This window comes from Natrix helvetica, assembly GCF_964273705.1.
Source record: "Natrix helvetica genome assembly, chromosome: 9".
NCBI lineage: Eukaryota > Metazoa > Chordata > Lepidosauria > Squamata > Natricidae > Natrix > Natrix helvetica.
The window spans coordinates 14,927,259-14,953,131 of NC_138560.1; the positions used below are offsets into that span (position 1 = coordinate 14,927,259).

The 25,873-nt window shown below is 42.4% G+C and overlaps 4 protein-coding genes and 1 long non-coding RNA gene across 7 annotated transcripts in view; 3 read left to right on the plus strand and 2 right to left on the minus strand.

Annotated features, from left to right (window-relative positions):
- The first annotated feature begins 2,274 nt into the window (after positions 1-2,274).
- Positions 2,275-5,109, plus strand: NR0B2 (nuclear receptor subfamily 0 group B member 2). The gene is made up of 2 exons (XM_081962815.1): positions 2,275-2,938; positions 3,831-5,109. The coding sequence occupies exons 1-2, from the start codon at positions 2,416-2,418 to the stop codon at positions 4,070-4,072; spliced, it is 765 nt and encodes a 254-aa protein (XP_081818941.1). The 5' UTR covers positions 2,275-2,415; the 3' UTR covers positions 4,073-5,109.
- Positions 5,110-7,477: 2,368 nt separating this feature from the next.
- Positions 7,478-16,637, plus strand: GPATCH3 (G-patch domain containing 3). Its single transcript, XM_081962601.1, has 7 exons — positions 7,478-7,876; positions 9,420-9,859; positions 10,864-11,041; positions 11,902-11,961; positions 13,770-13,891; positions 15,187-15,314; positions 16,317-16,637. Exons 1-7 carry the CDS (start codon positions 7,492-7,494, stop codon positions 16,528-16,530), a joined length of 1,527 nt encoding a protein of 508 aa, XP_081818727.1. The 5' UTR covers positions 7,478-7,491; the 3' UTR covers positions 16,531-16,637.
- LOC309396973 lies at positions 8,043-9,380 on the minus strand. The gene is made up of 3 exons (XR_014176185.1): positions 8,954-9,380; positions 8,186-8,897; positions 8,043-8,154 (listed from the first exon to the last, which is right to left on the minus strand). It is a non-coding gene; the product is annotated as an uncharacterized lncRNA (long non-coding RNA).
- Positions 16,638-18,409: 1,772 nt separating the features above from the next.
- On the plus strand, positions 18,410-24,781 carry GPN2 (GPN-loop GTPase 2). Of its 2 annotated transcripts, none has more exons than XM_081962607.1 (6): positions 18,410-18,644; positions 19,432-19,867; positions 20,845-21,001; positions 21,579-21,739; positions 22,337-22,467; positions 23,395-24,781. In XM_081962607.1, exons 2-6 carry the CDS (start codon positions 19,451-19,453, stop codon positions 23,489-23,491), a joined length of 963 nt encoding a protein of 320 aa, XP_081818733.1. In that variant the 5' UTR covers positions 18,410-18,644; positions 19,432-19,450; the 3' UTR covers positions 23,492-24,781. The 2 variants fall into 2 exon arrangements, with proteins under 2 accessions (XP_081818733.1, XP_081818734.1); XM_081962608.1 differs by lacking the exon at positions 18,410-18,644 and adding an exon at positions 18,671-19,058.
- ZDHHC18 (zDHHC palmitoyltransferase 18) overlaps positions 23,879-25,873 on the minus strand; it is a gene marked incomplete at its 3' end in the record, with an annotated part of 54,158 nt that continues 52,163 nt past the window's right edge. For both annotated transcript variants that reach the window (XR_014176183.1, XM_081962604.1), the window contains one exon: positions 23,879-25,486. Coding sequence is in view for 1 of the 2 variants with exons in the window: in XM_081962604.1 (XP_081818730.1) it covers positions 25,412-25,486 (75 nt within the window). The remainder of the gene's footprint in view (positions 25,487-25,873) is intronic.

Sequence of the window (25,873 nt, forward strand, 5' to 3'; positions counted from 1 at the left end):
TCTCAGAGCTTTGATGGGAATAGACTCCAAGGTTTAGGAAGCTACAAAACGCTTCATTGTTCCTGTTGCAATATTGAAGTTGGGGAGTTTCAAATCCAGTCCGCATCCAAGGAAAATTAGGATGTGGCTATTATATCCCTGATTCCACCAAGGAATCTAAGGAGTTATGCTCATCTTAAGTCAATCTCCTGAATTGTGTTGACATGAGAAAATGAGATGCCAACAATAACTGAGGCTCTTCTGCTGTTAAAGGGAACGGAATGAAGAAGAAGAAGAAGAAGCAGATCTCTGGCTTCCTGAAAACGAGCTGTCCACCTTGTCAAATCTGGTTCCCCCCCCCCCCCCCCCAGAATCAAACATGTCAGTCAAGGACATTTTGTTCTGTTTTGTTGCTTACAAATAGCTTGTATTGTGCATGCACGATTAAAAAGGTGGTGCTTTCATGCGTTGTTAAACTCATGGTTATCAGGGTACCCAGGAGAAGCTATCCAAGATGATTAGCAGCTCTAAATAAACTCCCCTGTACCTTTCTGCTCTCTCCAGTTAATTTGTCAGTGTTTTGACTGCACTGAAGAAAATGAAAACAATGGAATCTAAGGCTACTTCCAGAATGCTAGATAGCCTCCAGCAATGTGTATATAAACTGGAGGAGGGGTGTATACTTTGGGTTTCCCACAGTAATGTCTTTTGGAAGTTTTGGGAGTAGAGATCCGAGCATTTCAAGCCTCCGTGGCTGGGAATTCTAAACCTTGCAGTTGTACCACATCTGGAAGAGTGAAAACATCTGGAAAAAATAGTCGATTTCCATCAGTTCTGGATTACCAGATGTATCATGCATTTTAGTGTTTTTCCCTGTTGTTACTTCCTTCTCAGACTGTGCAGACCAATGACCCAAGGGGGAAAATGGGCTCAATTCATTGGCATGTCAACTGAGGTAGTGTGCATCCTCCAAATCCCCCTTTTCTCTTGAATCTGGATTGCTAGAGGTAAAGGTTCCCATCGCACATAAGTGCTAGTCGTTCCTGACTCTAGGGGGCGGTGCTCACCTCTGTTTCAATTCCGAAGAGCCAGCGCTGTCCGAAGACATCTCCGTGGTCATATGGCTGGCATGACTAAACACCAAAGGTGCACGGAACAGTGTTACCTTCCCACCAAAGGTGGTTCCTATTTTTTCTATGCATTTTTATGTGGTTTCGAACTGCTAGGTTGGCAGAAGCTGGAACAAGTAACGGGAGCTCACACTGTTACGCGGCACTAGGGATTTGAACTGCCGACCTTTCTGATCGACGAGCTCAGCGTCTTAGCCACTGCGTCACACAGCCTTATTTTCTGCCACAGGGCAATAATGGTGTTAATTGCCCCTGCACGCTTGCATTCTTGTCACTCTGCTCGACTTTCGACCACCCTAGCCAGCTTTCCCCAACATGGTCCTGTGTATAAATGCTACATGTAGAAAAATAGTTTGTGGAGTATTTGATTCTCCTATGGAAGCTTTGTCCACTTGTTGGATGTCTTCCAAGGGAACCCCCCCCCCAAAAAAGGGGGGGGGAAACCTGCCTGTAACTTTGCCTTCCCTCCATCCAATTAAGTTTGGAAATCCCATCATTGAGAAAGCATAAGTAAGGCTTCAGCAAATTGGCAACTACTGCTCTGACCTTACTGGAGCCTCTGTTCAATCTGAGTTTGTATTAAAAAGAAAACTAAGCATGCTATACATTTTCAGTATCTCTCTGAATAAGACAACTACACCACACTTTTAGGCATGGTGAGCCTGCTGGCTTCCCCCCCCCCCCTTGTCTCTCTTCATTATTAGCCAAGAGCAGCTGTCTGAGTTAAACAATCTTTAGATTACATGACTTCCAGGTTGCTTATTCCAAGGCTAAAACTTTATGGACTGTTTGCATAGGACTCTCTCTCTCCGTTGGACTTGGTGTGTGTGTGTGTGTGTTATTTGAACTCCTTGGCAGTGACCCCTATCATTTCCTGAAACCTGATTACAGACTGGAGCCTTGGTGCCATGGTACAGGCTGGGTTAATGACTTTGTTTATACTGATACCAGCGATCCCCGTTAAGGGTCCAAGTTTTCTGGCACCTTCATTGAGAAAATGGTCCTCTGAGCCACGTGGAGACCTCACTTCAATTCTAGCCAATCAGCCCGAGGGCAGCCCTTGTTTTTCAATGAACTGCTGCTGCTCGTCAACGGGAGGTCAAGGCTGCTGAAGTGGGTGGATTTATTCGCCCATTCAGGAGCCTTATAAGCAGAGATGATAGCAGCCAAGGAGAGGGCGAGAGGAGCCGCAGAGCAAGGAGAGCTGTAGCTGAAGGGGTTGGACGCTTGCCGAAGCAGCAGGCGGGAGAGGAAAGCACTCACTCTTGATTGTGCCGAGTGAGTCAGCTTGGCTCTCGCATGAATAATGGAGTGTGAGAAGTGTCCCTGTCATCATGAGAACGGTGGGAATGCCATTCTCTACACCCTGCTAAGTGAGAACCTGACTCACCACAAGGGTAGCCGTGGCTCTTCCCAACAACGCTGCTTGTGCCACAAGCGCCGCATCGTTTGCCTTCAGACCCCGCAAGCTACCTGCCAGGCGGCTTCTGGAGTCTTGGTGAAGACCATCAGCTTCATGAAGAACCTGCCTTCTTTCCAGCTCCTGCCTTGGGAAGACCAGCTCTTGTTGCTGGACAGCTGCTGGGCTCCCCTTTTCCTTCTGGGCTTGGTGCAGGAGATGGTGACCTTTGAGGTTACAGAGACCCCCGTGCCCAGCATGCTGGAGAGGATCCTCCTGGACGGCCAGTGCAAGAGACCGGAGTTGCAGCGGGTGCAGCCCACCCTGGCCAGCGTGCAGCGCCTCCAGTGCTGCTTAAACTCTTTCTGGAGTCTAGACTTGAGTCCTAAAGAATACGCCTATCTGAAAGGCGCAATTCTGTTCAACCCGGGTAAGTGCCGTGTCCCCATGCATGGAAGGTCATTAGAGGGCTACACTCCACTCAATTGCTTTTTTTCCTCATAATTGATGGGAAAACAAGCGATATTCTTCCATAGACTCTCAGGCTTGGCTAGTTTCATCCTTTTTAGTGAGTCAAACAAAAAATCAAGAGCATCACTGCTCAAATTATGCTGCTGAGGGTTTTTTTAATCCAAAGATTAAACTTTATATAACCAAAGCAGCATCAAGTATTGTCATTAGAATAGTAATCTACTTGTTGACGCTGTTTTGTCATTCAGAGTCACTTTGGATAGTGAGGTGGGCAGTCTACATTTAATAAATTGTCTGCTATAAAGATACATATCAACATGCACTTTAAAAACACGGAGAAAAACTAAGCATCAACAGGACAAGGATACGTTCACTGATTTGTAAATTAATGAATTTGTGGTGGTGGCTCTTTGAGGAAATGGAGCTTTTGTGGACAAAAGCATTATGTTCTATTAAAATATGTGCAAACTTACAGTAAGGCATGAACTTAGAGGGATTTTTTTTGTGCATAAAGGAAACTGCTTTTTAATTCTGTGTTCAGCAGTGATCGTATTAATAAAATACTTAATTACATCAGGAATGTCTTTTTATAGGATTAGAAGTTTTTTTTTTAATCAAATGAAACAAAGCTGTAGATTCCAGGATAATATCAGCTGTGCCTCTCATAGAAGAGGTTCAGGAATGAATAATGAGGAATAAATAATGCAATCGAACACACTCTAATGGGTTAACTTTGCATAATTTAATCTTCTAGCACAGGCAAATGAAGGAAATCAGTTTACCTTTTCAAGGATTCTGTGATTAATTTCAGATTCTCTCTCTCTCCCCCCCCTCCCTCCCCCTCCTTCCAGACATTCCAGGCCTCCGTGCTTCCTTGTACATTGAGAGCCTCCAGCGAGAAGCTCAGCAAGCACTCCAACAAGTCCTAGTGCTTCTCCACTTAGAAGATCAAGGTCGATTTGCCCGAGTCCTGCTGAGCTCCTCCTCCTTGAGATCCATTCCCCCAACTCTCATTACAGATCTTTTCTTCGAACCCATTATTGGAAAGACAGACATTCTTGAGCTTTTAATAGAAATGCTGCTGATGAAATAGTTTTGCGTAACCATAAGCCATCCTCGTGCTGTTGGGTCAGGCAACTCATACTTGGCTTGGTATTCGATTCCAAGAGAATGCACAATGACTTTTGGAACATCCGACGGACAAAGCATAACATCTTAGCAACCACTCTACAGACAAAGAAGGTGCTAGTGGGTGAACTTGTATTTTATTCCTGAACAATGCAAGAATGCAACATGCAGCCTAGCTCTGTGAAGTATTGCACTTGTAACAAGGTGTTTGGAGCAGGTAATTCCTGTGCTAGCATAGCAACGTTCGTAGCAAATGTATTGGCACCACAAAACTCTGTCCCGTCCTCAGTGCTCGGTGTCATCAGTTGCAGTGATGGAATAAAAGCCCCGACTGAACCAATCTTGTTCAAACGTGCCTGCAGCTCCAAAGTGAGGCATACAGTATTGATTTTTTTTTTACTTCATTTATATTGGCTTCAGTTTCAAAGTTCAATTTCTACAGGGATGTCTTGCCTACAGAAAGGCTCCTGGGAACTGCCATTGACTGGGAAATAACCCACAGCCTCCCTTCCAAAATATAACCCCAGAATTTCCTAGTTAAAAAAAAGAGCCAGGAGATTTTTTTTCAGAATACAACCAGCCTCTCCCAGTTCCTAAAAAAAGGATATGCATCTAAATGCAACTCATTTTTTCTAAACAATTTTAAAAATAAGAATATTGACCTGCATAATCATACATTCGAATCTTCAAGTGCAAACACTTTGCTTTAAGGTATCCTGACTTTTGTATAGATTTGTGCATTGAGGAAAGCTAAGGTCACAAAATGTCAATTTCCATTATTCATCATTTTCCTGCTTGACGGGGGTTTCTTTTCCCCTCCAGCTTGCTTCATGTAGGTTGCCGAAAGCAGCTGTTTTTCTCCTCTCCAGTTTATAGTGCTGTTCTATGCTGGTTTCTGCCCTCTTTGAACAGATTCCCAATGTTAACATTTTGTGAGTAGGAGCTTCTCAAGATTTGTATGTAGTAAGAAAGTTAAGTTATTGTTTTTTAAAGAAAAAATAAAATAAAAGCATTTGCAGTTTGTTTTGTGACTATTTATTAATGAATGCTGAAATGATATATCTATCTATCTCCAATTTCACATGATGATTTCATCCTAAGCCAAAATCAAGACATGTGTGTCTAGTTCTTGATATCAATGGGCATTATTTCAGTAGTTTTTGAAACTGTTGGAAGAAATATCTATCTGGTTCAGTTCCAAGCCGGGAGAAAGGCACTGGAGACAAAATGGAGGCTGGAGGCTGATTGGAAAGATGGTTTAAATGGTGAAGCAGAACCACCAAGCACATGGTTCTGGGCAGCTGACCACATGGAGTTGAGAGGGGGGGGGGTATTTCTCTCTTGAGCTTCCTGTTCCTGTGCAAGAACATGTATTCTATTGGCTGTTGTCAGACTCCTATGGGGACATGTGGGGTCATGTTTGTCTGAGATAAGTTTGGTTGAAGTTTGTTGGTTGATGCAATGTCCTTAGGAGATTTTGCAATGCAGTGAGCTCTGCTGCTTGATAGATTCATCCTATTACGTCCTGGAGAGTCATGTCTTAAGCCCATCACCCTGGAGCTGAAGGTCTTTTGTCTTGTAGATAGGCTGGCCCAGTCCTGCTGGGGCTATTAAAAAAGGTGGGGGCTGCTTTCCAAGAGCATGTTTCTCTTTTAGGGAAATATATTCTGCCTTTTAAATATTTCTCAAAATATTTCAGTCTTCTAGGAAAGGGGTGATTGCTAGCTTTGTACAAAATGGTCCATAGAGCAAACAGGTCCTATGATGAGAGGTCAGAGTGAGACTATGCCTACTCTGAAGGAGAGAAGGTTGATGGGAACGTAAAAGTAATACTTGACCTGTCATAAGAAGGCCAAGATTTCTTCTCTGCTTCCTCAAAGGGCTAGAATATATGTAGGAATGTTAGAAAGCAGTTTGATAATGGAGTGAGTACTCTTGAGGTGGTGACCTCTTACTGGCTGGAAGTCTTTCAGGATAGTATCTTGGATGCAGAATTTTCTACTTCTAGATTTCTAGAAGTAGAAAATTTAGATATCCAATCCTTCATTATAGGTAGTCCTCAACTTACAGCAGTTCACTTAGTGACCATTTGAAGTTACTGTGGCACTGCAAAAAGTGACTTACCACCATTTTTCACATGACCGTTGCAGTATCCTCATATCATATGATGTTTGGCAACTTACTTTTATGATGGTTGCAGTGTCCTGGGGTCGTGTGATCACCATTTACAACCTTCTGATAAGCAAAGTTAATTGGGAAACCAGATTGATTTAACCATCATATTACTATCATGTTACTACTTTTAACAACTGCAGTGATTCGGTTAACAGCTGTGGCAAGAAAGGTCTTGAAATGAGGCAAAATTCACTTAACAAATGGGTCACTTACCAACAGAATTGTTGAGCTCCATTTGGTTGTAAATCAACCAAATTACTAATCTCTAACTATTGCTTGCCTGAATAATTTCACACCCATCGGACTAGTAGCTGCTTTGCAGAAATATGTATCCAAAACAGAAGGAGCTCATGTAATGCAAAGTCTAGCCAGGTGCACCTTCTTCTGCCCAGATGCAGCCCCCAATTCTGCACAATAACCAATAGGAATGCAGACCTTGCCCAGAAGAGTCCAGAGCCCGAGTGTCTTAATGGCCAAGTAATGCATCTCAGTTCAGAGACTGCAGGGGAACAGAATCACAGAGTTGGAAGGGACCTTGGAGGTCTTCTAGTCCAACCCTCTGCTTAGGCAGGAAACCCTATAACACTTCAGACAAATGGATAGCCATTAAAAATTCTTAAAAATCTTAAAAATCTCTTCTTAAAAATCTCCAGTGTTGGAGCATTCACAACTTCTGGAGGCAAGCTGTTCCACTGGTTAATTGTTCTAACTGTCAGGAAATTTCTCCTTTCAGTGCATTCAATATATGCTATTCAAAGAAACTAGGTATAACATGCTGTCTAAATCAGTGTTTTCCAATTCAGCAAATTTTAAGATAAGTTCAACTCTTCAGAACTCTCAGCCAGTTTGGGTTGCTGAAGTTGAGTAACAGTAGTCTAAATCCAGTCGCTAAGTGAATACTTTCACATCTCTGTCTGAATTCCACCCTCTGACATTTCTGTAAGCCTTACAAATCAGGAAACCCTGATTTATTGAGCGTCACCAGCTCAGAACATCTAAAGCTCGAGTTTTCTGTAGGTCAGAAGTATGTTTGCAACCCCCCCCCCCCCAAAAAAAAACCACTGAACGCAACACTGCCGAATTTTTTTTCTATAGACTTTTCTTTAAGTTGACTTCGAACTTATCTCTATGGCCAAGACATAGAGCCCGTTTCCGCTCAGTGCTGACGCCATCAATCCGCGTCGCAAAGCGGGTCCCGCGCGAGGTCACATGACGCACCCCAGGCGTTGCAAGATGGCGGACGTAGCTTCGGCTTCTTCCTCCCCGGAGCGCGGGGACCGCTACTGCCTGGTGAGCTGCGTCCCAGCCCAGCTTCGCTCCGCCGATCTCCGCTCCTACTTCAGCCAGTTCATCGAAGCCGGCGGCTTCCTTTGCTTCCATTATCGGCATCGCCCTGAGCGGGAGGAGCAGCAGCAGCAGCTGGGCGGCCCTTCAAGGCCAGGAGGGCGGACCTGCTGCTGCCTGGTGACGGTGAAGGCCGGGTGGTCTCTCCGCTTGGTTCGCATGTATTCGGGCAAACGGTGGGTCGACGCGCAGGGGGAGACGCTGCCTGGGCGGTGCGTCATACGAAGAGTCCGGATTTCCCCGGACAGAGGTATTAAAAGAGACCGAAGGGGTGCCCGACAAATGTCGCATCAAAAGCGGGTTTCATGTCGTCGTTTCTCTCCGCTTTGCGTCTAGAACAGGGGTCCCCGAACTGCGAGGTGGGGGGGATGGGCAGAGCATTTAGTTAATAGTCCACTTTTCGCAGAGTTTCCACTGTATTATTGTTTTCATTGTTCGTTTGTGTCAGTTCGGGATGGGTTTTTTATGAGAGGTGTGTACATTGTTACAATAACAGATTAACAGAGTGGAAGGGACCTCTAGTCCAACCTCCTGCCCAAGCAGGGTCATCTAGTCCAACCCCCTGCCCAAGCAGGAGACCCTACATCTGCTTCTACCTAGGATCAATGTTTAGGAACCACTGGTCTAGAAGAAAGGAGCAGGAAGAGGATTTAGATTAGATTAACAACGTTGGAAAAGACCTTGTAGGTCATCTAGTCCAACCCCCGCCCAAGCAGGACACCATACACCATTTTTGACAGTGCTTTCTTGAAATTCTCAAGTGATGAAGCTATCACAATTTTCGAAGGCAACTTCTGTTCCATTGGTTGATTGTTCTCACTGTCAGAAAGTTCCTCTTTATTTCTAGGTTGAATCTCTCCTTGGTCAGTTTCCATCCATTATTCCTTGTCTGGCCTTCAGGTGCTTTGGAAAATAGCTTGACCCCTTCCTCTCTGTGGCAGCACCTCAAATATTGGAAGACAGCTATCCTGTCTCTCCTGGTCCTTCTCTTCACTAGAACAGCCATGCCCAGTTCCTGCAACTGTTCTTTGTTTTAGCCTCCAGTCCCCTAATCATCTTGGTTGCTCTTCTCTGCACTTTTTCTAGAGTCTCAACATCTTTTTTATAGTGTGTTGACCAAACCTGGACACTTTTAAGGATGCTTTAAGGATTGGAGGAATTGTCTCTCCTTGGTTACATCTGCTATCCCATCACATCTCACAGGATAGGCATGTTATGGTCCCCATCAATTAAGGAAGGTCACCTGATGGGACCCAGGAAGAGAGCCTTTCCTGCTCTGGCACCTGCCCTTTGGGGCATCATTACCTGGAACTTAAATTGGCCTGACTCTTCTAACCTTCACAAAGAGCCTGAAAGCTTGACTTTGCTGTCATGGTTGGGGAATCTGGCAATGATGATGTGGAACCTGCTAAATGGCTACATTATTAGTAAATTGGATTACAACCTTGCAGATTATTTTATGGTTCTAATAATAATGCTAGTGTTTGTAATGGTTCCTGTATGTTTGTTTGGGGAGGGGGGGATGGTCTGTTGTTGTTTTCTGTTTTGTGAGCTGTCCAGAATCATGTATATGAGATGAGCAGCTATATAAGTTGAACAAATAGAAGTTAAGCACAATGTGAGACCCCTATGCAAACATAGTAAATACTATGGCTGTTAAATATGGGCTGAAAAAGCTGAAAATACTCATCTGGTGTTTTTTTGCAGCCCATATCCAGTAGCCCTAAATAATGCAAACTGCTGCTCTACTAGCTTTCTTCTTTACCTGTATATTTTTTTGTGTACATTCACAGAGACCGATTTATTTTGTTATAAAACCAAAAAGGAGCTACACACTATATCAAGAGAAACTTTCACTCGGGATGATTTTGAACGACTCCCTGAACTGAATCCTCCTGCTGTAATGCCTTATGGAAATGTAGGGACTCCGTTGCGCGTCTTCTTAGAGCTTATCAGAACTTGCCGAATGCCCAGCCGTGTCATTAAAAAACTGCAGTTACAGTTCCCTAAATCTGGCTCATCCCGCAGGTATGGGAATGTACCATTTTCATATGAGGGAACTGATATTATTGTAGAAGAGGAGCGAGTTTACACAGCTACGGGAGAAGAAATAACAGAAGGAGACCACTTGCCAAATGTAGAGTTAGTAAATCAAGATGATGAGGATGATGCAGGAGAGAGAGACCACGAAGATCCAGAAAAGAAAGAAACAGATGACTCTGAACTGGATTGCGTAAGTAGTTTCTTCTAATTGTCAAACATGGAGCTATTATATATGTTATCTAAAAGTTGCTAGTTTATTTATTTGGGGGGGGGGGGAGAACATTATTGTTGTGGCCCACTGGTGGCCAGCAGAGCTGGCAACAGAGTCGGACAGTGAGGAGGTTGGGGAGGAACATGGGCCAGTCCTGGGAGCTGAGGAAGGCTCAGACGAGGGCTCTGCGTCAGAGGCAGAGAGGGAGCTAGACAGCAGTGAGGCAGAGGAACAGCTGGAGCCTGTTCCCAGTGTGCACATGCACAGAGCTGCCAAAAGATAAGAACAACTAAGAAAACAGGGTTGACTTGGGAGTAAAGCCACACCTTGGAGGTGATTGGCTCCTCCCATAGGAAATGAGGAGCGAATGGGGAGTGGGCTTTTGCAGGAAACAATTTGTTCATTCGATTGTTTCCAGAGTGGAAAGTTCTGTTTGAGACTTTAAGAGACTCTGTGCCAAGTTTTGCCTTGCCCTGCGCTTGGAAACTAGTTATCTAGCAGCTCTCCAAGTGAGATAAGGTTCATTTTGATAAATATTCCTCTGAAAGGAATTTTGCCAAGCCTTGCAGACTGTGAATGAAAGGAATCCACAGTTGTGTAAATAAAAGGGGTTTTGCCAGAACCAAAACTCTGCTTCTTGCTTTTTAAGGAAGCCTGGGTCAGAACAATTATTAATACGTGCAAGCTAGAAAAGGTTCTTGTGAATCTGAAGTCAGAGGTGATTAGCCTAACCACTGCAATGTGTTTCTGGCCTTTGACCTGAGATTTTTAAAGCTTTTGTATTCTCAATACTGCCTAAGGTCATTTAATGGTATGCATTCGAAGTTGTGTAGTTTAATAGAAAGATCCTTTATTTTCATAAAATACACAGTTAACATTTTTTTAAAACATCTAAGGGGAATGTTAATTCAGATGGGGGGGGCGGTGAGCTAAATCTTAGCTACATTATTCTTCTGCTCCTGATCACCTGACTTCTGCTACAGGAGGATGACGATAGATGTGAAGAGTGGGAACGGCATGAGGCCTTGCATGAAGATGTCACCAGCCAGGAACGCACAAAGGAACGTTTGTATGAGGAAGAAATTGAGCTAAAGTGGGAGAAAGGAGGCTCCGGGTTGGTCTTCTACACAGATGCACAATATTGGCAAGAAGAGGGAGCAGGTAAATTAGCAGAGGTGTTAATTCTGTGTGGCTACGAAAATCTGCATGCTTTTTTCAATGATAGCTTGTTTATCCTGTTTGTAAATACTTGGCCCTTTTTCATGAAAGAAACATGAGGCAGTGCCTCAGATAGAAAGTTTGCTTGCTGTCATTCAGGATACTGCTTATAAGCGCTATGTGCTTAGAGCTCAAAGCATTGTTAGAGACCCCACTTTACGGTCTGTTTCTGTTGCTCCCCTCTGGGAGGAGGTTTCAAAGTATTTCTAGCAGGACTACCAGATTCTGTAACAGCTTCATTCCCTATGCCATCCTCCTGGTAAACTCACAAGATTGGTTTTTCTCGCCATGTACATGTATAGATCCAAAGGAGAGTATGCTGTTTCTCTGTGCCACATATGTGGGTATATGCAAAATTTTGTATTTATTTATTTTATCATGTTTATGTAACGTATATTGGAGGTGGTGACCCTTTCAGAGCTGTATGCAACGAAATTTCATTTTAATGTATGCCGATTAGTGTACATTCAAAGTGGCAATAATGTTATTTTAAGTTCAGTTCTATCCTCCTCCTCCTCTTCTTTGCCCCCTCCCCAAAAATTAGGGTGGTAGAATTAGGGCAATTAGAACGAAGATTTAATAAATATTATTGGTACAGGGCAAGTTCATAGAGGATCCTTTTCATGTTCTCATTTTATAAAAAGCTACAAACAAGACAGGCTCTAAAATCTGGCTTTGCTTTGATACATACTGCATTTATAAAGCACTTGGATACTGTAAATATCCAGGGTGACAGTAACACAGGAAGAGTGGTAGCAATGAGTTGCATATGCTTTCTTCACACAGATCTTTTCTTTTGGCAGATTTTGATGAAGAGACAGCTGACGATTGGGATGTCGACATGAGTATCTACTATGACAAAGGTATTGATCTATACTGGGATAAATATTTAAAATCTGCATTCCAGTGTGACTGGAAGCTTCAATTTAGCAAGAACCGGACTTGCTGTCCTAGCAGGGTGAGATACTTCTGTACAGTCATCTTACCCTGGCAATCTGTGAAACACAATTCAGAATTGGAAATATGAAGATTACTTTGTTCTTCAATGCTTAAAATATTGCCTTATTTAGCAACCGTTTGAAGCTACAATGGTGCTGAAAAAGTAACTTTATGACCAGTCCTCACACTTATAACTGTTGCAGCATCTTTGCAGTCACATGATCCCCAGAGCTATGATGGCACAGTTGTTAGAATGCAGTATTGCAGGTTAATTCTGCTGACTGCCAGCAGTTTGATCCTGACCGGCTCAAGGTTGACTCAGCCTTCCATCTTTCTGAGATCAGTGAAATATGGACCCAGATTGTTGGGGACAATAGGCTGGCTCTGTAAACCGCTTAGAGAGGGCTGTAAAGCACTATGAAGTGGTATAAAAGTCTAAGTGCTATTGCTATTTACATGCTTCACTGCTGGCTTTCAACAAGCAGAGTCAGTTGAGAAGTCAGCAGTAAAATTATGAATTGTAATCCCTTGATATCTCGCTTAATGACTCTGTCACTTAGCAATGGAGTTGCTGGTCCCAATGGGGGAAACTGAGGACTACTTATAAGGCTAAATTTCAAAGGATTGCAAGTCTTTGTTATGACAAGGTGCCCTTCTATTGTATCTTCCTGGTTACTTTTTCATCATCCTGCATATGCACTTGGAGTAGCATGTAACTTTAAAATTCTGTCTGCTTTGGTTTATCTGTTCCTGACTATCAATATAAACAGAACTAGTTTGCTCCATCTCATCTCCTTTTAAAACTATCCTGTCTCATTACCAAGCATAGAGTTACATTTGTAAATAAAATCCAAAGGCAGCAAATTCCTCACCAGAATGTTTCTTCTCCCTTAAATAAGTGAAGTACTTCCTCATGTTTGTTGTTGTTCAATAGAACAAACAAACAGAATGTTTGAAGATCTAATAGGTTAATTAAAGACAGTTTTGCTGTCAGTCCATTTCTTAAGGTATTGAATGTAAGACCAGCCCTAATTAAATTGAAGCCAATTCAGTCAGCAAAATAGGATTGGTGAAAAGAACTTTTATTCGATGTTTTTGGAAATCTGTTGAAGTGTATTTATAGACTGGAATAGGCAACAAGGTCAGTCAATGAATAGACATGGCAATTGGGTGTCAGCCAATGGAGACTGTTTGGAAACTGAAACAGTATTTTCTGGAGACAGCTAGGAGTCTGGGTGTGGCTTAGCTCTAAGGCTCTGAGTCTGTGCAGAGGTAAATATTAGTCTGCTGCTGGAACTGAAACTGTTCTCTCCTCTGCCTGTGTTTGCTTGTACTCTCTACCATGTTGGAAGAACCAGCCTTTTGGTATTGTATACATGCCTTATGTGTTATTATGTATATAAAGAGAAGTTAATGAATCCTGCTGAATCAGTTACCCGTGTATGCTTTCTGGATTTGATTGCTGCAACAAACTGACAAAATCCATCCTTTGAACTCAAGTGCTGAGCATCCAAAGCTGCCTTTACTTAGACTGATACCTCCTTCACTAACTCTCCAAAGTCTTGGTGGACATTTTCCCCTGCTTTTCTGCCTGGTCTCATTTCACCAGAAGCACTCAGGCCTTCTGTATTCTTATGCCCCATATGTAGACAAAACCTCCCTCCTCTATATCCTATTGGTTTTTCTCTTTTCTTGTGGCAGAAAATTTATTTGGGATTTCCATTCGTTCTAGATGGTGGTGACAAAGATGCTAAGGATTTGGTACAGATGCGGTTTGAACAGAGACTTCGGGATGGTTTAGAAGATGGGTCTATCCTGGGTCAGCGAATTGGGAACTTTGAAAAATATACCAAGGTAAGAAGTGAAGTTGGAATATGATGCTTGTTACCAATAAAGGGGAATATTTATAGCTCTATATTTATAGAGTTGAAATGAAGGGTCCTCGGTGGTCTCGTGAGCTTGGTTGTTTTCTTGCAGATGTTTCACTACCCAAACTGTGAAATGAAACTGATGATGTTATGAAACATCTGCAAGACAACAACCAAGCTCAGAGACCACCGAGGACCCCTCATACTAGATACTAGATAATAGAATTCTTTATTGGCCAAGTGCGATTGGACACACAAGGAATTTGTCTTTGGTGCAGATGCTCTCAGTGTACATAAAAAGACAAGGATACATTCATCACGAATCGTAAGGTGCAACACTTAATGATAGTCCTAGGGTACAAATAAGCAATCAAATCATACTAGGAAACAATATAAATCGTAAGGATACAAGCAACAAAATTACAGTCCTGCAGTCATAAGTGGGAGGAGATGGGTGATAGAAACGATGAGAAGACTAATAGTAATAGTAATGCAGACTTAGCAAATAGTTTGACAGTGTTGAGGGAATTATTTGTTTAGCAGAGTGATGGCGTTCAGGAAAAAGCTGTCCTTGAGTCTAGTTGTTCTGGTGTGCAGTGCCCTATAGGGTTGTTTTTGAGGGTGGGCGTTGAAACAAATGGTGTTCAGGATGTGAGCAGATATTGAAGCCATTTGTTGAGATAATAATTTTGCTGCAGATGTTAATGAAATGTATGATTATAGCACAAGAGGCAAGGAGAATGATGGCTTTCGGGTGATGCTAAAGCCTCCCCAACTATGTTCAACCAAACTAATGGTTTGAACCAAACCATTTGAAGTTACAACAGCGAGGAAAAAAAGTGACTTATGACTCGTTTTCACATTTGCAACCACTGCAGCATCCCCGTGACCACGCAATCAGAATTTGGGCACCTGGCAACTGGCATGCATTTATGATCGATGCCCTGTGCCGGGCTCATCCGATTACCATTTGTAGCCTTCCCAAACTGGTTTCTGACAAGCAAACTCAATGGGAAAAGCCAGATATGCTTAATGACCACATTGTTCATTTAACAACCGCAAATGATTTGCTTAATAAGTGTCTCCATAAAATGGAGCAAAATTTACTAGGCTGCCTTGCTTGGCAATGGAAATTTTGGGCTCAACTGTGGTCGTAAATTAAGAACTGTCTGTATGCTTCTGATGATGATGACACTGTTTCTTTAATTGAAAATCTGGTTCTTCACTTCGTTCTGGCGTCAGTGCTTTGTTGCTTTAGAACTGGTTTTCTTTCTGTGCCAGGGCATTGGCCGAAAAGTGATGGAAAGGCAGGGCTGGAGCGAAGGTCTTGGCTTGGGAAGCAGCAGCTCAGGAATGGCTGAAGCCTTGGACAATGAGGGACGGAATCCCCGATGCAAGAGAGGTTTGGGGTAAGTGAGACAGGTCTCTTTTCAAAGTAAGTGCAGCTAAGGGCTTCCATGTAAAGATCCAGTTTTGCATGTGTGAATGGGCTGATGGTCTCAAGTCTCAGGATTGTGTTGAAAATACAAAAAACATGAAACAACCCGGCATTCTGGAGAAATCTTGTAGCGCTTACAGCCTTGCAACCTCTGAGCAAAGTACAAGATTGGAGATCAGAATATCTGAAGGATAAGTTTCTTGCACTAAAGGCTGTTTATAAGAATAAACTGACATAAGCCTTCAGTTCTATGCTAACTGTAACAAATGCAACAAATAGAATATTTTTTATCTCTCCCAAATATACCTAACTGAAACTTACAACAAATATCCTTGTCTCTTCACATCAATTTCTGCAAATATTCACACACTAAACATAAAGGTAAAGATTCCCCTCGCACATATGTGCTAGTTGTTCCCATCTCTAAGGAGCGGTGCTCATCTCTGTTTCAAAATCGAAGAGCCAGCACTGTCTGAAGACGTCTCTGTGGTCATGTAGCCGGCCTCACTAAACGCCAAAGGCGCACGGAACACTTACCTTCCCACCATAGGGAATACCTTCCCTGGTTTTCTATTTGCATTTTTGCATGCTTTTGAACTGCTAGGTTGGCAGAAACTGGGACAAGTAATGAGAGCTCACTCCATTATGCGACACTAGGGATTCAAACCGCTGAACTGCCAACCTTCTGATCGACAAGCTCAGCGTCTTAGCCACTGAGCCACTGCGTCCCTACACTAAACATATATGCATGCTAATAAGCAAAAACGTTTGGGCAGATTTCAGAACAGGGGCCCTATAATATATTCATGAGGCTCACAAAAGGATTGCATCAGTTGTATTCCTTTTTATTTTCTAAATTTGGGATTCCCCCCCCCTCCCTTTCTAATATATTTTTTATATTATACAGAGCTGAAGGCAACCAATATTTTCTGCTTTGTCTCTGAAGACCGATCCATTCTCTGCTCTTCTTTAGGTATCATGGTGAGAAACTCCAGACTTTCACCAAACCGAAGAATCCACGCAGGGACAGCTACAGCTTCATTTCTACCATCTACGATGACCCTCATCCTGTGGACGCAGAAGAGCAGCTGCTTCGGCATCAGCTGCCAATCCGTATGAAGTACCGGCAAGATGTATCTTTTGTCCATGCCAGGCTGGGCATTCAGAAGAATTCCAGTTCTCCGTGAAGGACTGGCCAGGAAGGAAGGTGTCAGCTTTTTCAATGGTCAATTTTTTAATATGCAATTTTTTATTATTACTGTATGTTATCAAACAAAACATGTATTATACCAAAGCCAGAGCAGGTTTCAATTATTTATATTTAAAAAAAAAATCACCTGGTTCTGCTTCTTGGTACTTTACTATAAAATTAATTGAAGGGTAATTGCTGATCCCATCTCTGCATTTTGACAGCTCACGTAACGCTACCCTATAATCAGTCTATATGAAATCTTGCATTTTTATCCTTGATTTAAGGTGTCTCCTGCATACGCCTTTTTTTGCAGTGAAGGGTTTTTGGCCTAGGGTATGGTGTAATTAAAGAGCAATGTTATACTCTGACTAAAAGGAGTAAACTTGACCAACAAGATTGAACTCTAGCAGTTATACAGGTGAAACTCAAAAAATTAGAATATCGTGCAAAAGTTCATTTATTTCAGCAATGCAACTTAAAAGGTGAAACTAATATATGAGATAAGACTCATTACATGCAAAGCAAGATAGTTCAAGCCGTTCAAATCCACCATCTCAGAAAATTAGAATATTACATGCAATCAATAAAACAAAGATTGTACATAGAATATCGGACCTCTGAAAAGTATAAGCATGCATATGTACTCAGTACTTGGTTTGGGCCCCTTTTGCAGCAATTACTGCCTCAATGTGGCGTGGCATGGAAGCTATCAGCCTGTGGCACTGCTGAGGTGTTATGGAAGACCAGGATGCTTCAATAGCGGCCTTCAGCTCTTCTGCATTGTTCAGTCTCATGTCTCTCATCTTTCCCTTGGCAATACCCCATAGATTCTCTACGGGGTCCAGGTCAGGTGAGTTTGCTGGCCAGTCAAGCACTAAACCCACTGTCATTGAACCAGGTTTTGGTGCTTTTTTTTTTGCACGATATTCTAATTTTTCGACTTTCACCTGTACATTAAGAGCAATGTTTATTTGGTCAATGACCAGCAAAATTTTAAAAAGACACAACACAGAAGTAAAATCAAATGGATACAGGTTGTTTCTATGTTTTTACTTAGCATCGCTGCTCTTACATTCTGTCTCTCTAGCTCAGGGATGTTAATTTTCCCAAGAGGTCACATGACAAACTGGAACTGTTGTGGAGGGCCAAACCAGTAGGGCTTTGAAGGGGCATAGGTATGCACCCATGCATATACATAAATTAAATAAGAATTGCCTTCAAAATAAAAGCAATACAATTATATTGGACACATGACATACCATTATTTCCATTTGATTTCTAATTTTTTGATTGATGTCCCATGGGCAGGGCGGGTGCAGTCAAAGGGGCTGACTCCTTTTCAGTTAATTATATCACATTACAGCATAGAAAACCAGCAACCTAACCACAAACAAAACTGATAGGAAATGATTACTAGAATTGCACTATAATAATTGTTTAGTCCAGTGTTTTTCAACTTGGGTGACTTTAAAATGAATGGACATCAACTCCCAGAATTCTTCAACCAATTGATTTGCCCTTCTTAAAGTCACCAAGGTTGAGAAACACTGTTTTAACCATTGCTGGGGCAAACTACCAACATAGCTAGGACCCAGATTGTTGGGACAATATGCTGACTCTGTAAACCGCTTAGAGAGGGCTGTAAATGCACTGTGAAGCGGTATATAAGTCTAAGTGCTATTGCTATTGCTAACATACTTCTTTCTTTTTTAACTTGCAAAGAGAGAGAGAGACTCCTGCGGTAACAACTTATGACTCCTTCGTTTTTATTACTGTATTCCTTCTTTCTGCTCGTTGCTATTCCCTTGGCCACCGCTAGGGGGCGCTTAGCAAACCAACAAAAAACGATAGTCTCCGTTCCTTGGCCACCTCTCAGCACGTCCCATAATCCTGTAGGGGGCGCCGGTCGTTCGCTTGTAGTTAAATAGCTACATTAACGCCTTCCGTTTCCTGCCTGGTTAGACGTCACTTACCATCGAGATAGAGCGGCAGCTTTTACGTTTGCACCGTAGAAGAAAGTGCAGACAAGCGTCCTTCCACGCCTGGAGATCCTCTCCCTGCGTCATGAGTGAAAGCGGCCCGTAGAAGGAACCCGCAGCGGGATCCCAGGTGAAGCCTTACGGGGGCTTTAGGATACGCGGATCCCAAACGGTCGTTGGGCGGCTCTGCTGACGGAGGACCGCAACGCCGGCTCCGTCGTTGGTTACGCTCCGGTCTCTCTATCGGGGGGGACCGGGAGGGCTTTTGCACCGTCCGCCTCCAGTCTGCATGGCGCGGCGTTTCCCCGGTTTCTGCGAGTCTCGCTTTTCTTCTTCCAAGCCCGGCGAGCCGAATTGAGCCGAAGGCGGTTTCTTCCTCTGCAAAAAGAGGCCGCTTGCCCTTCCCGGCTCTCCCCAGTCCGTTCTTTTTTTTTTTGCAAAAGGTTTCGTAATGTGGGAATGTAATAGGAGTTTATCATACACGTGTTTTTTCCTAGCTTTATTTATATTACTTTCCATTTCCATCAACCGGCGTGTGATCTGGGTACAGTTATTTAAAGTCATCATCCACATATTTGTTATTGCATTCGTCGCAATAATGTTAATAATATAACTATATATTAATATAATTGCAATAATGCATGACATCTTGTTCATTAAATTCTACCCACATTAACATTTCCTCTTTTTATATCTCCTCCTTTCTAACTTGTTTCTATTGTCTAACCATTGATAAAATACATCCCACGTCCACAAATATTCAGTTTCTTCTTTAGCCTTAACAATAAGCATACAAGTGTGTTTGTTGTGGGTGAAATGTGAATTGCTTTATTTAATGTGGATAGCAAAAGGTATAAATAGCATGGGCTCATCCTTGCCTACTGATCTTATTCTTTCTGATGTCTTTTTTTTAAAAGGAGAAATAAACCTTGCAGCATGTCGAAAAGTGACAAACAGCCTTCGCTATCTTTTGGTCAGGTAGTGATTGGGCCTCCGGGCTCTGGGAAAACCACCTATTGTCATGGCATGCAGGAATTCCTCTCCGCAATTGGGCGCAAAGTAGCTGTGGTGAATCTGGACCCAGCAAACGAAGGGATTCCGTTCCAGTGTGCTGTGGATGTTTCTGAACTGATCACCTTGGCTGATGTGATGGAGAATTTGAAACTTGGCCCCAATGGTGGCTTAATCTACTGCATGGAGTACCTGGAGGCAAATTTTGACTGGCTGCAGGAGAAACTGGACCAACTGAAAGGACATTACTTCTTATTTGATTGCCCCGGACAAGTGGAGCTCTGCACCCATCATAGTTCATTGAGAAACATCTTTGCTCAACTTGCTAAGTGGAATTTCAGGGTATTTGTATTTATTAGTTTGTCAAACATGTACAAGATAGCAGGTATAAATATAAACATGGATATAAACAAAAGAAACGAATACAAATAGGTGGGGACAGTAGGAAAGGGACGTTAGGCAGGCTGGTGCGCTTATGCACGCATGCTTGGTCCAGAAGAAGTGAGAGCATTCCTGAAGGCCAAACCTCAACCTCAGTCTTCCCCCAGTTCACAGCGACTGTATGTGATAACAGCTGCCTTTTCAAACTAGTTCCCAGTGATAAAACATTGAAGCTGTTGTAAAATATGCTGCATTTTATGGGGTTTGTACTGTTTGATAGACATTGCACGACTTGAACAGATGGATTCAACTAGAGCTGATCTGGACTTTAAAAATCCAGACAACCACTAGAGGGCAGCAAAAAGGAAAAAACCTGAAGGCAGATTTGCTAGTCTGTATTTACGGTAACTGTCAATCTCTATTGTTCACCTATAATAGCAATAGCACTTATATGCCGCTTCAGTGTTTTACAGCCCTTGCTAAGCGGTTTAGTCAGCCTATTGTCCCCAACAATCTGGGTCCTCATTTGTCTAATGTGTTAATTTGTCCAGGAGTCTTTTGAGGGTTTTACACCTTAGTTTCAATTTGAAAATCTTCCTTATACTTTATTCCTACTTTACATCAAAATATTGCTAAAATACTACTAGAAACTTACATCCCTTTTAGTAGGAGATGTAAGGTAGAGTTTGTACCTATGGCTCTCTAGTTATTGCTATGCTCCAGTGTGAAAGGAGTGCTTTTACTTCAGGGTCATCTGAAAAACTACAACTTTCTATTCACGTGCCTGACAAGAGTTTCGTTGATTGTACGGGTGACTTGTCTGCATATATTAAACCAGGGTTTCTCAACCTTAGCAACTTTTAAAATGTGTGGACTTCAACTCCCAGAATTCCTCAGCCAGCATGCTAATTTCTATGTCCTTTTTTTGTTCTTTGTAGTTGGCTGCTGTTCATCTGGTAGATTCTCATTACTGCACAGATCCCGGCAAATTCATCTCTGTTCTCTGCACTTCCCTCTCCACAATGCTGCACGTGGAGTTGCCCCACATCAACATCCTCTCCAAAATGGACCTTATTGAGCAGTATGGGAAGTTGGGTGAGAACAGTCAATCCTTAGAGAAATGTGGGACTGATTAAAGTAACTACTAAGGGCCCATTACACATCAGACCAGAAGGTGTATGTAATCCACTTGGGATTATGGTTCATTTATAGTTGGGTGGTTGCTGGAGAAGTTTATCCAAGATCTTGTCAGTCAGACAAGTGCCTAGATAAATTACTACTCCAGTCTTAAGTCAAGCCTTTATAGCAGAAATATCCTTGTTTTGGAAGCAGGGCTAACTGTTCTCAAAGACTGCCTGGACAAGACCTGGCAATTTTCTTGGCAAGGTTTTTCAGAAGTGGTTTGCCATTTTCTCCTTCCTAGGGCTAAAAGAAAATTGATTGGCCCAAGATCACCCAGTTGGCTTTATTCCCAAGTCAGGAACTAGCCTTAACCCAGAGAGACAACCCAACTGTCTCTCCCTCTTTTAATTGCAACAATTCAATCATTGGAGCATTTCGCATTCCAGAAAAAAAAAGACTCTGCTATCGAATGAGAAATATTATAAATCAGCTTGTTCCTTATTCTATGAATTTATTGAAGCTTTATTTCCCCCTTTCACTTGCCTTACAGCGTTTAATCTAGATTATTACACAGAAGTTCTTGATCTGTCCTACTTAGTGGACCATTTGGCCTTAGATCCATTCTTCAAGAACTACCAGCGCCTGAACAAGAAGCTGGTGGGAGTGATTGAAGACTACAGTTTGGTCTCTTTTGTTCCCCTCAATGTCCAGGTGAGCAAGTCAAGGAAATGAATAGATGAAGCTTTGATAGCGCCCATCAATTTCCTTCCACCATTTTTACCTACACTTGAGCTGCAAATTACTATGCTTGTGTGACATGCATTTCTTAGTGCAGAGGGAAAACCGATGAAATTAAGAGGTAAAATAGTACATAAACGTAGATAACTAATTCTGACACTGACCAGTTGTGAGGACAGTATCTCACAACTGGTCAAAGCAGAGTTGAAAAGGTCTGCCTAGTGAGTGTACATCTGACTAAATAAATGCTGTTATGGAACAGAATGTTTAAGGAATGGAGAATAGTTTGAAGTTAATCGAATGATAATATAAACTCCTGGCTGATTATTTGTTTATTGTGGCATTTGATAGCTGTAATCTTATGGCAATGTGATTGCAATCTGTTCTTCCTAAAGAAAACTTTCAGATTTGAAAGTAAGATCGCTCAGAGGATTCGTTTTATTTTTTTAGAAAAAGTTAATCTGTTGCTGGGACTTGCCTGCCAGGTAATCAGGCCAGTGAGTAACAGGATGAAATATGACAGAGAAATCAATTTGGGCGTGGCATGCTTCTAATGGTTCCTTGTTTCAGGACAAGGAAAGCATGCGGTGCGTGATGCAAGCAGTGGACAAAGCCAATGGTTACTGTTTTGGGGACTCTGAACACAGAAACCTCAACGTCTTGATGTCTGCAGCGATGGGGGCTGATTTTCAATTTACTTCGTATCCTTTTTGCTTTCTCTCCTTCCTCCTTTTTGGTATTTCTGTGCCTTAGGAAATGCAGAGGTTTGGGAAATCTGCTTATTATGATGTCATTTAAAGGGCATTTGAGCCACAGTGGCGCAATGGTTAGAATGCAGAACTGCAGGCTACTTCTGCTGACTGCTGGCTGCCTGCAATTTGGCAGTTCAAATCTCACCAGGCTCAAGGTTGACTCAGCCTTCCATCCTTCCGAGGTGGGTAAAATGAGGGCCCAGACGGTTGGGGGCAAGAGGCTGACTCTGTAAAACCGCTTAGAGGGGGCTGTAAAGAACTGTGAAGCGGTATATAAGTGCTAGTGCTATTTTAAACCCATGGTAGCAATGGGAGGATTATCCCTGCCCTGCCAAGTTGTCCAATTACTTTTCACACCTAAATGATTCTTTTTTATCCCATCCACCATTTTGGGTAGTGCAAGCAGTTTTTGGTTTACGACCACAATTGAGCCCAACATTTATCTTGCTAAGTGAGACATTTGTTAAGTGAATTTTGCCTCATTTTACAACCTTTCTTGATCCAGTTAAGTGAATCACTGCAGTTGTTAAGTTAGTAACACTGTTGTAAAGCGAATCTGGCTTCCACCACTGACTCTGCTTGTCAGAAGGTCACAAAAAGATGACCATACAACCCCAGGACACTTTGTGCAACGGTCAATAAACATGACTCAGTTGCCAAGGCCACGTGAACCTGGAGATGCTGCAATGGTCATAAGTGTGAAAAACGGTCATAAGTCACTTTTCTCAGTGCCATTGTAATAACTTTGAACGGCCACTAAACGAATGGCTGTAATATATGCAGATGTTTCTCCTGCCAGTCAACCGAAGCAGATGGACCAGCTAACGTTTCTTTAATGCTTTGGGGCTTCCTTTCGCCTTAACTCTCACTCATCAGCACCCTGGCCGTCCAGGAGAAATACGTGCAGCCACAGGAGAAAACGGTGGAGGAGGAAACTTTAGACGTGGAACATGCGAGTTTCAGCAGTCACTGAAGGAGGGTAGATCGGCCTGCCCAAAATGGTCTCCCAGGAAGAGCAGCGGTGTGTGTGTGTGTGTGTCTGCTCCCTCTGAGATATTCCCGGGGTTGGTGCAGGAATGAACTGGCCACCATCACTGAGTTCCTTCTAATGGTGGCGTAATGAGGAGCCAGATGTTTCTGTTAAGAAACCTGTACAGTTGATGACCAAAGAGCATCTGGCAAGGTGATACCATCTGGCACCTGCTAGTTGTCAGAGATGACCATTCAGTGCCAGCAACGTTGTGGCCTAACGTGTCTCCTTCAGGGTGTTCTCCTGCTTTATTTCGCTGAGAAGCTTTTGAGAATTCTCAGAGCTACCATTCCACAATGGGGGGGGGGGCTTCCAAATGTTTTTTGGGAGGGGGGGGCTGTTGCCAATGGCATGCCTTGTCCGTCAGCTCAAAGGGCATTGTTGGGAAAGGCTGCTCTGTCCTGTCACAGATCCCTTTCTTTGGGATCTGTTCGGTGGCCTGACCTGCTTCTGGCCACTTTGAATTGTGATACTGAGGAAAAGCATGGAATCTGGATAGTGTTAAGAGAATCGTTTGAGGCTTTTTTTTTCGTGCTGCCAAAGATTTTGGATTTTTGGAGAGAGGAATGCTAAATAAAAAAGTTTTTGAACTATCTTTTCCCAACTTTGGCACATTTGTATGCTACTTCATACAGACAGACAGACAATCAGTGTGGCTTTCTCTCTCTGCAGTATATGGGGCAGAAGAGAAAAACAGTATTTACAGATGTTTTAAGACTTCAGTGTAAAACAGCCAGACGGAATCAGGCCAAAAACATTAAATACTTGTGGTTATTGCCATGTTTTCCAAGTTGGTGGAAACCTGGAAGTCAACAGCTACTGGCAGTCAAGGCATTAACTTTTCAAGATAGTGCCATGTTATACCATACCCAATAGTGAGTTGAAGTCCACACATCAAAGTGTCCCAAGTTCGAAAAACATCCATTTAAAATGTCCACATTGGTATGTAACCTCTTCCTGCACGTGTAGTAGAGTTTGAAGTTTTCACTCTGCTGGATTTGTGTGATTTGTTTAAACCCTGAATTGGTGCCACTGATTTTCTGCACAGATGTGAAGAAGCATTTCTTTAATCCATCTCAAATCTTTCACTGCCATTGAATGTCCATAGATTCTCATTTTGGAAGAAAAAGAAAGTATCGTAATTTGAATTGCTTTCTTCCCATGAAGCATTGTTTACCACCATGCCCCTCCTACTCTTGCCATTTATTTCTAAATAAAATAATAGCGCTAAAACATTTGTAACTTTTCTTGGTAGGGCACTTAACTCCTACAGTATGTCATTCTTTAAAGGTTAACAAGTGTTATTAAAGCACACCTGTGCATATACAAAGTGCCATCTAAGGAGACAGGTATGCTAACAGGTGTGGAAAGGAAAATTACAAATATCAAGCTCAAATAGTTATAAAGGAAAGAATGTAATAGAAACACCCTGCTTTTAAATAATGAAACAAGTATTCTATCATTGCAGTGAAAGAAGCTTAAAGGCTAGAACTGCATGTAATTTATACTAAATTGATAGAAGGAAGAAACACCGTCTGGTGCTATGTCTTGTTTGTGCAACTATGGCTTATGAAAATTGGTGCACATCTCTTAGCATTTTATCATGAAGGGGAATTTAAATGGCTTGCATTCTAGATAATACATCTGCAGATATTTTTATGGTGGTTTTTTTTTTAAAGATCCAAACCTCACTGAGTTCCTTAATAGTTCCTTAATTCCAACTCCTTTGGAAGATTCTTCCCTCCTTGCTTCATTATCTCTCTTGGAAGATGTTCAAAAGTGGGTAGAATCCTGGCCCTTGAGGTAAGGATCAGCAGCACAGACTGAGCCAACAACACCAGCTCAAAGTTATGGATCTGTAGTTCAAGTCACTGGCCCAACAAGAAGATGCACCATTTGGAAGATGAAGGGACAATCACTAGGAAGAAACCTATTTGGCTGGCAAGAAATAGCAGAACATTTCAGTAAGGATAGAAACCTCAAAATTCTTAAATATTTCTTGAATATGCAAAGGGCTTTATTTGGCTTTTCTAGCTGTGAATTCTGCTCCACCCCGTTTTCTCTTCATAAATGTTTATAATTTCTCACGTATCCTATAAGCAAGAAAATGCAAGGTTTTTTTCCTATGCTTTCCTAAAAGTGAAATGAAACAACAAGCCTGGGCCTTCTCACTCTTAAGGATTGCATTAACTTTAATGAGCGCTTAAAGCAGTGACATCTTTTTTCCCCCAGGCTGTTTATGAATTGGCGTTTCTCAGTCCTAGTCGCACCATACAGCCCTTCAGCTGAAATCGGGCCCGTTTTTTTCCAGGTCCCACAGACTGA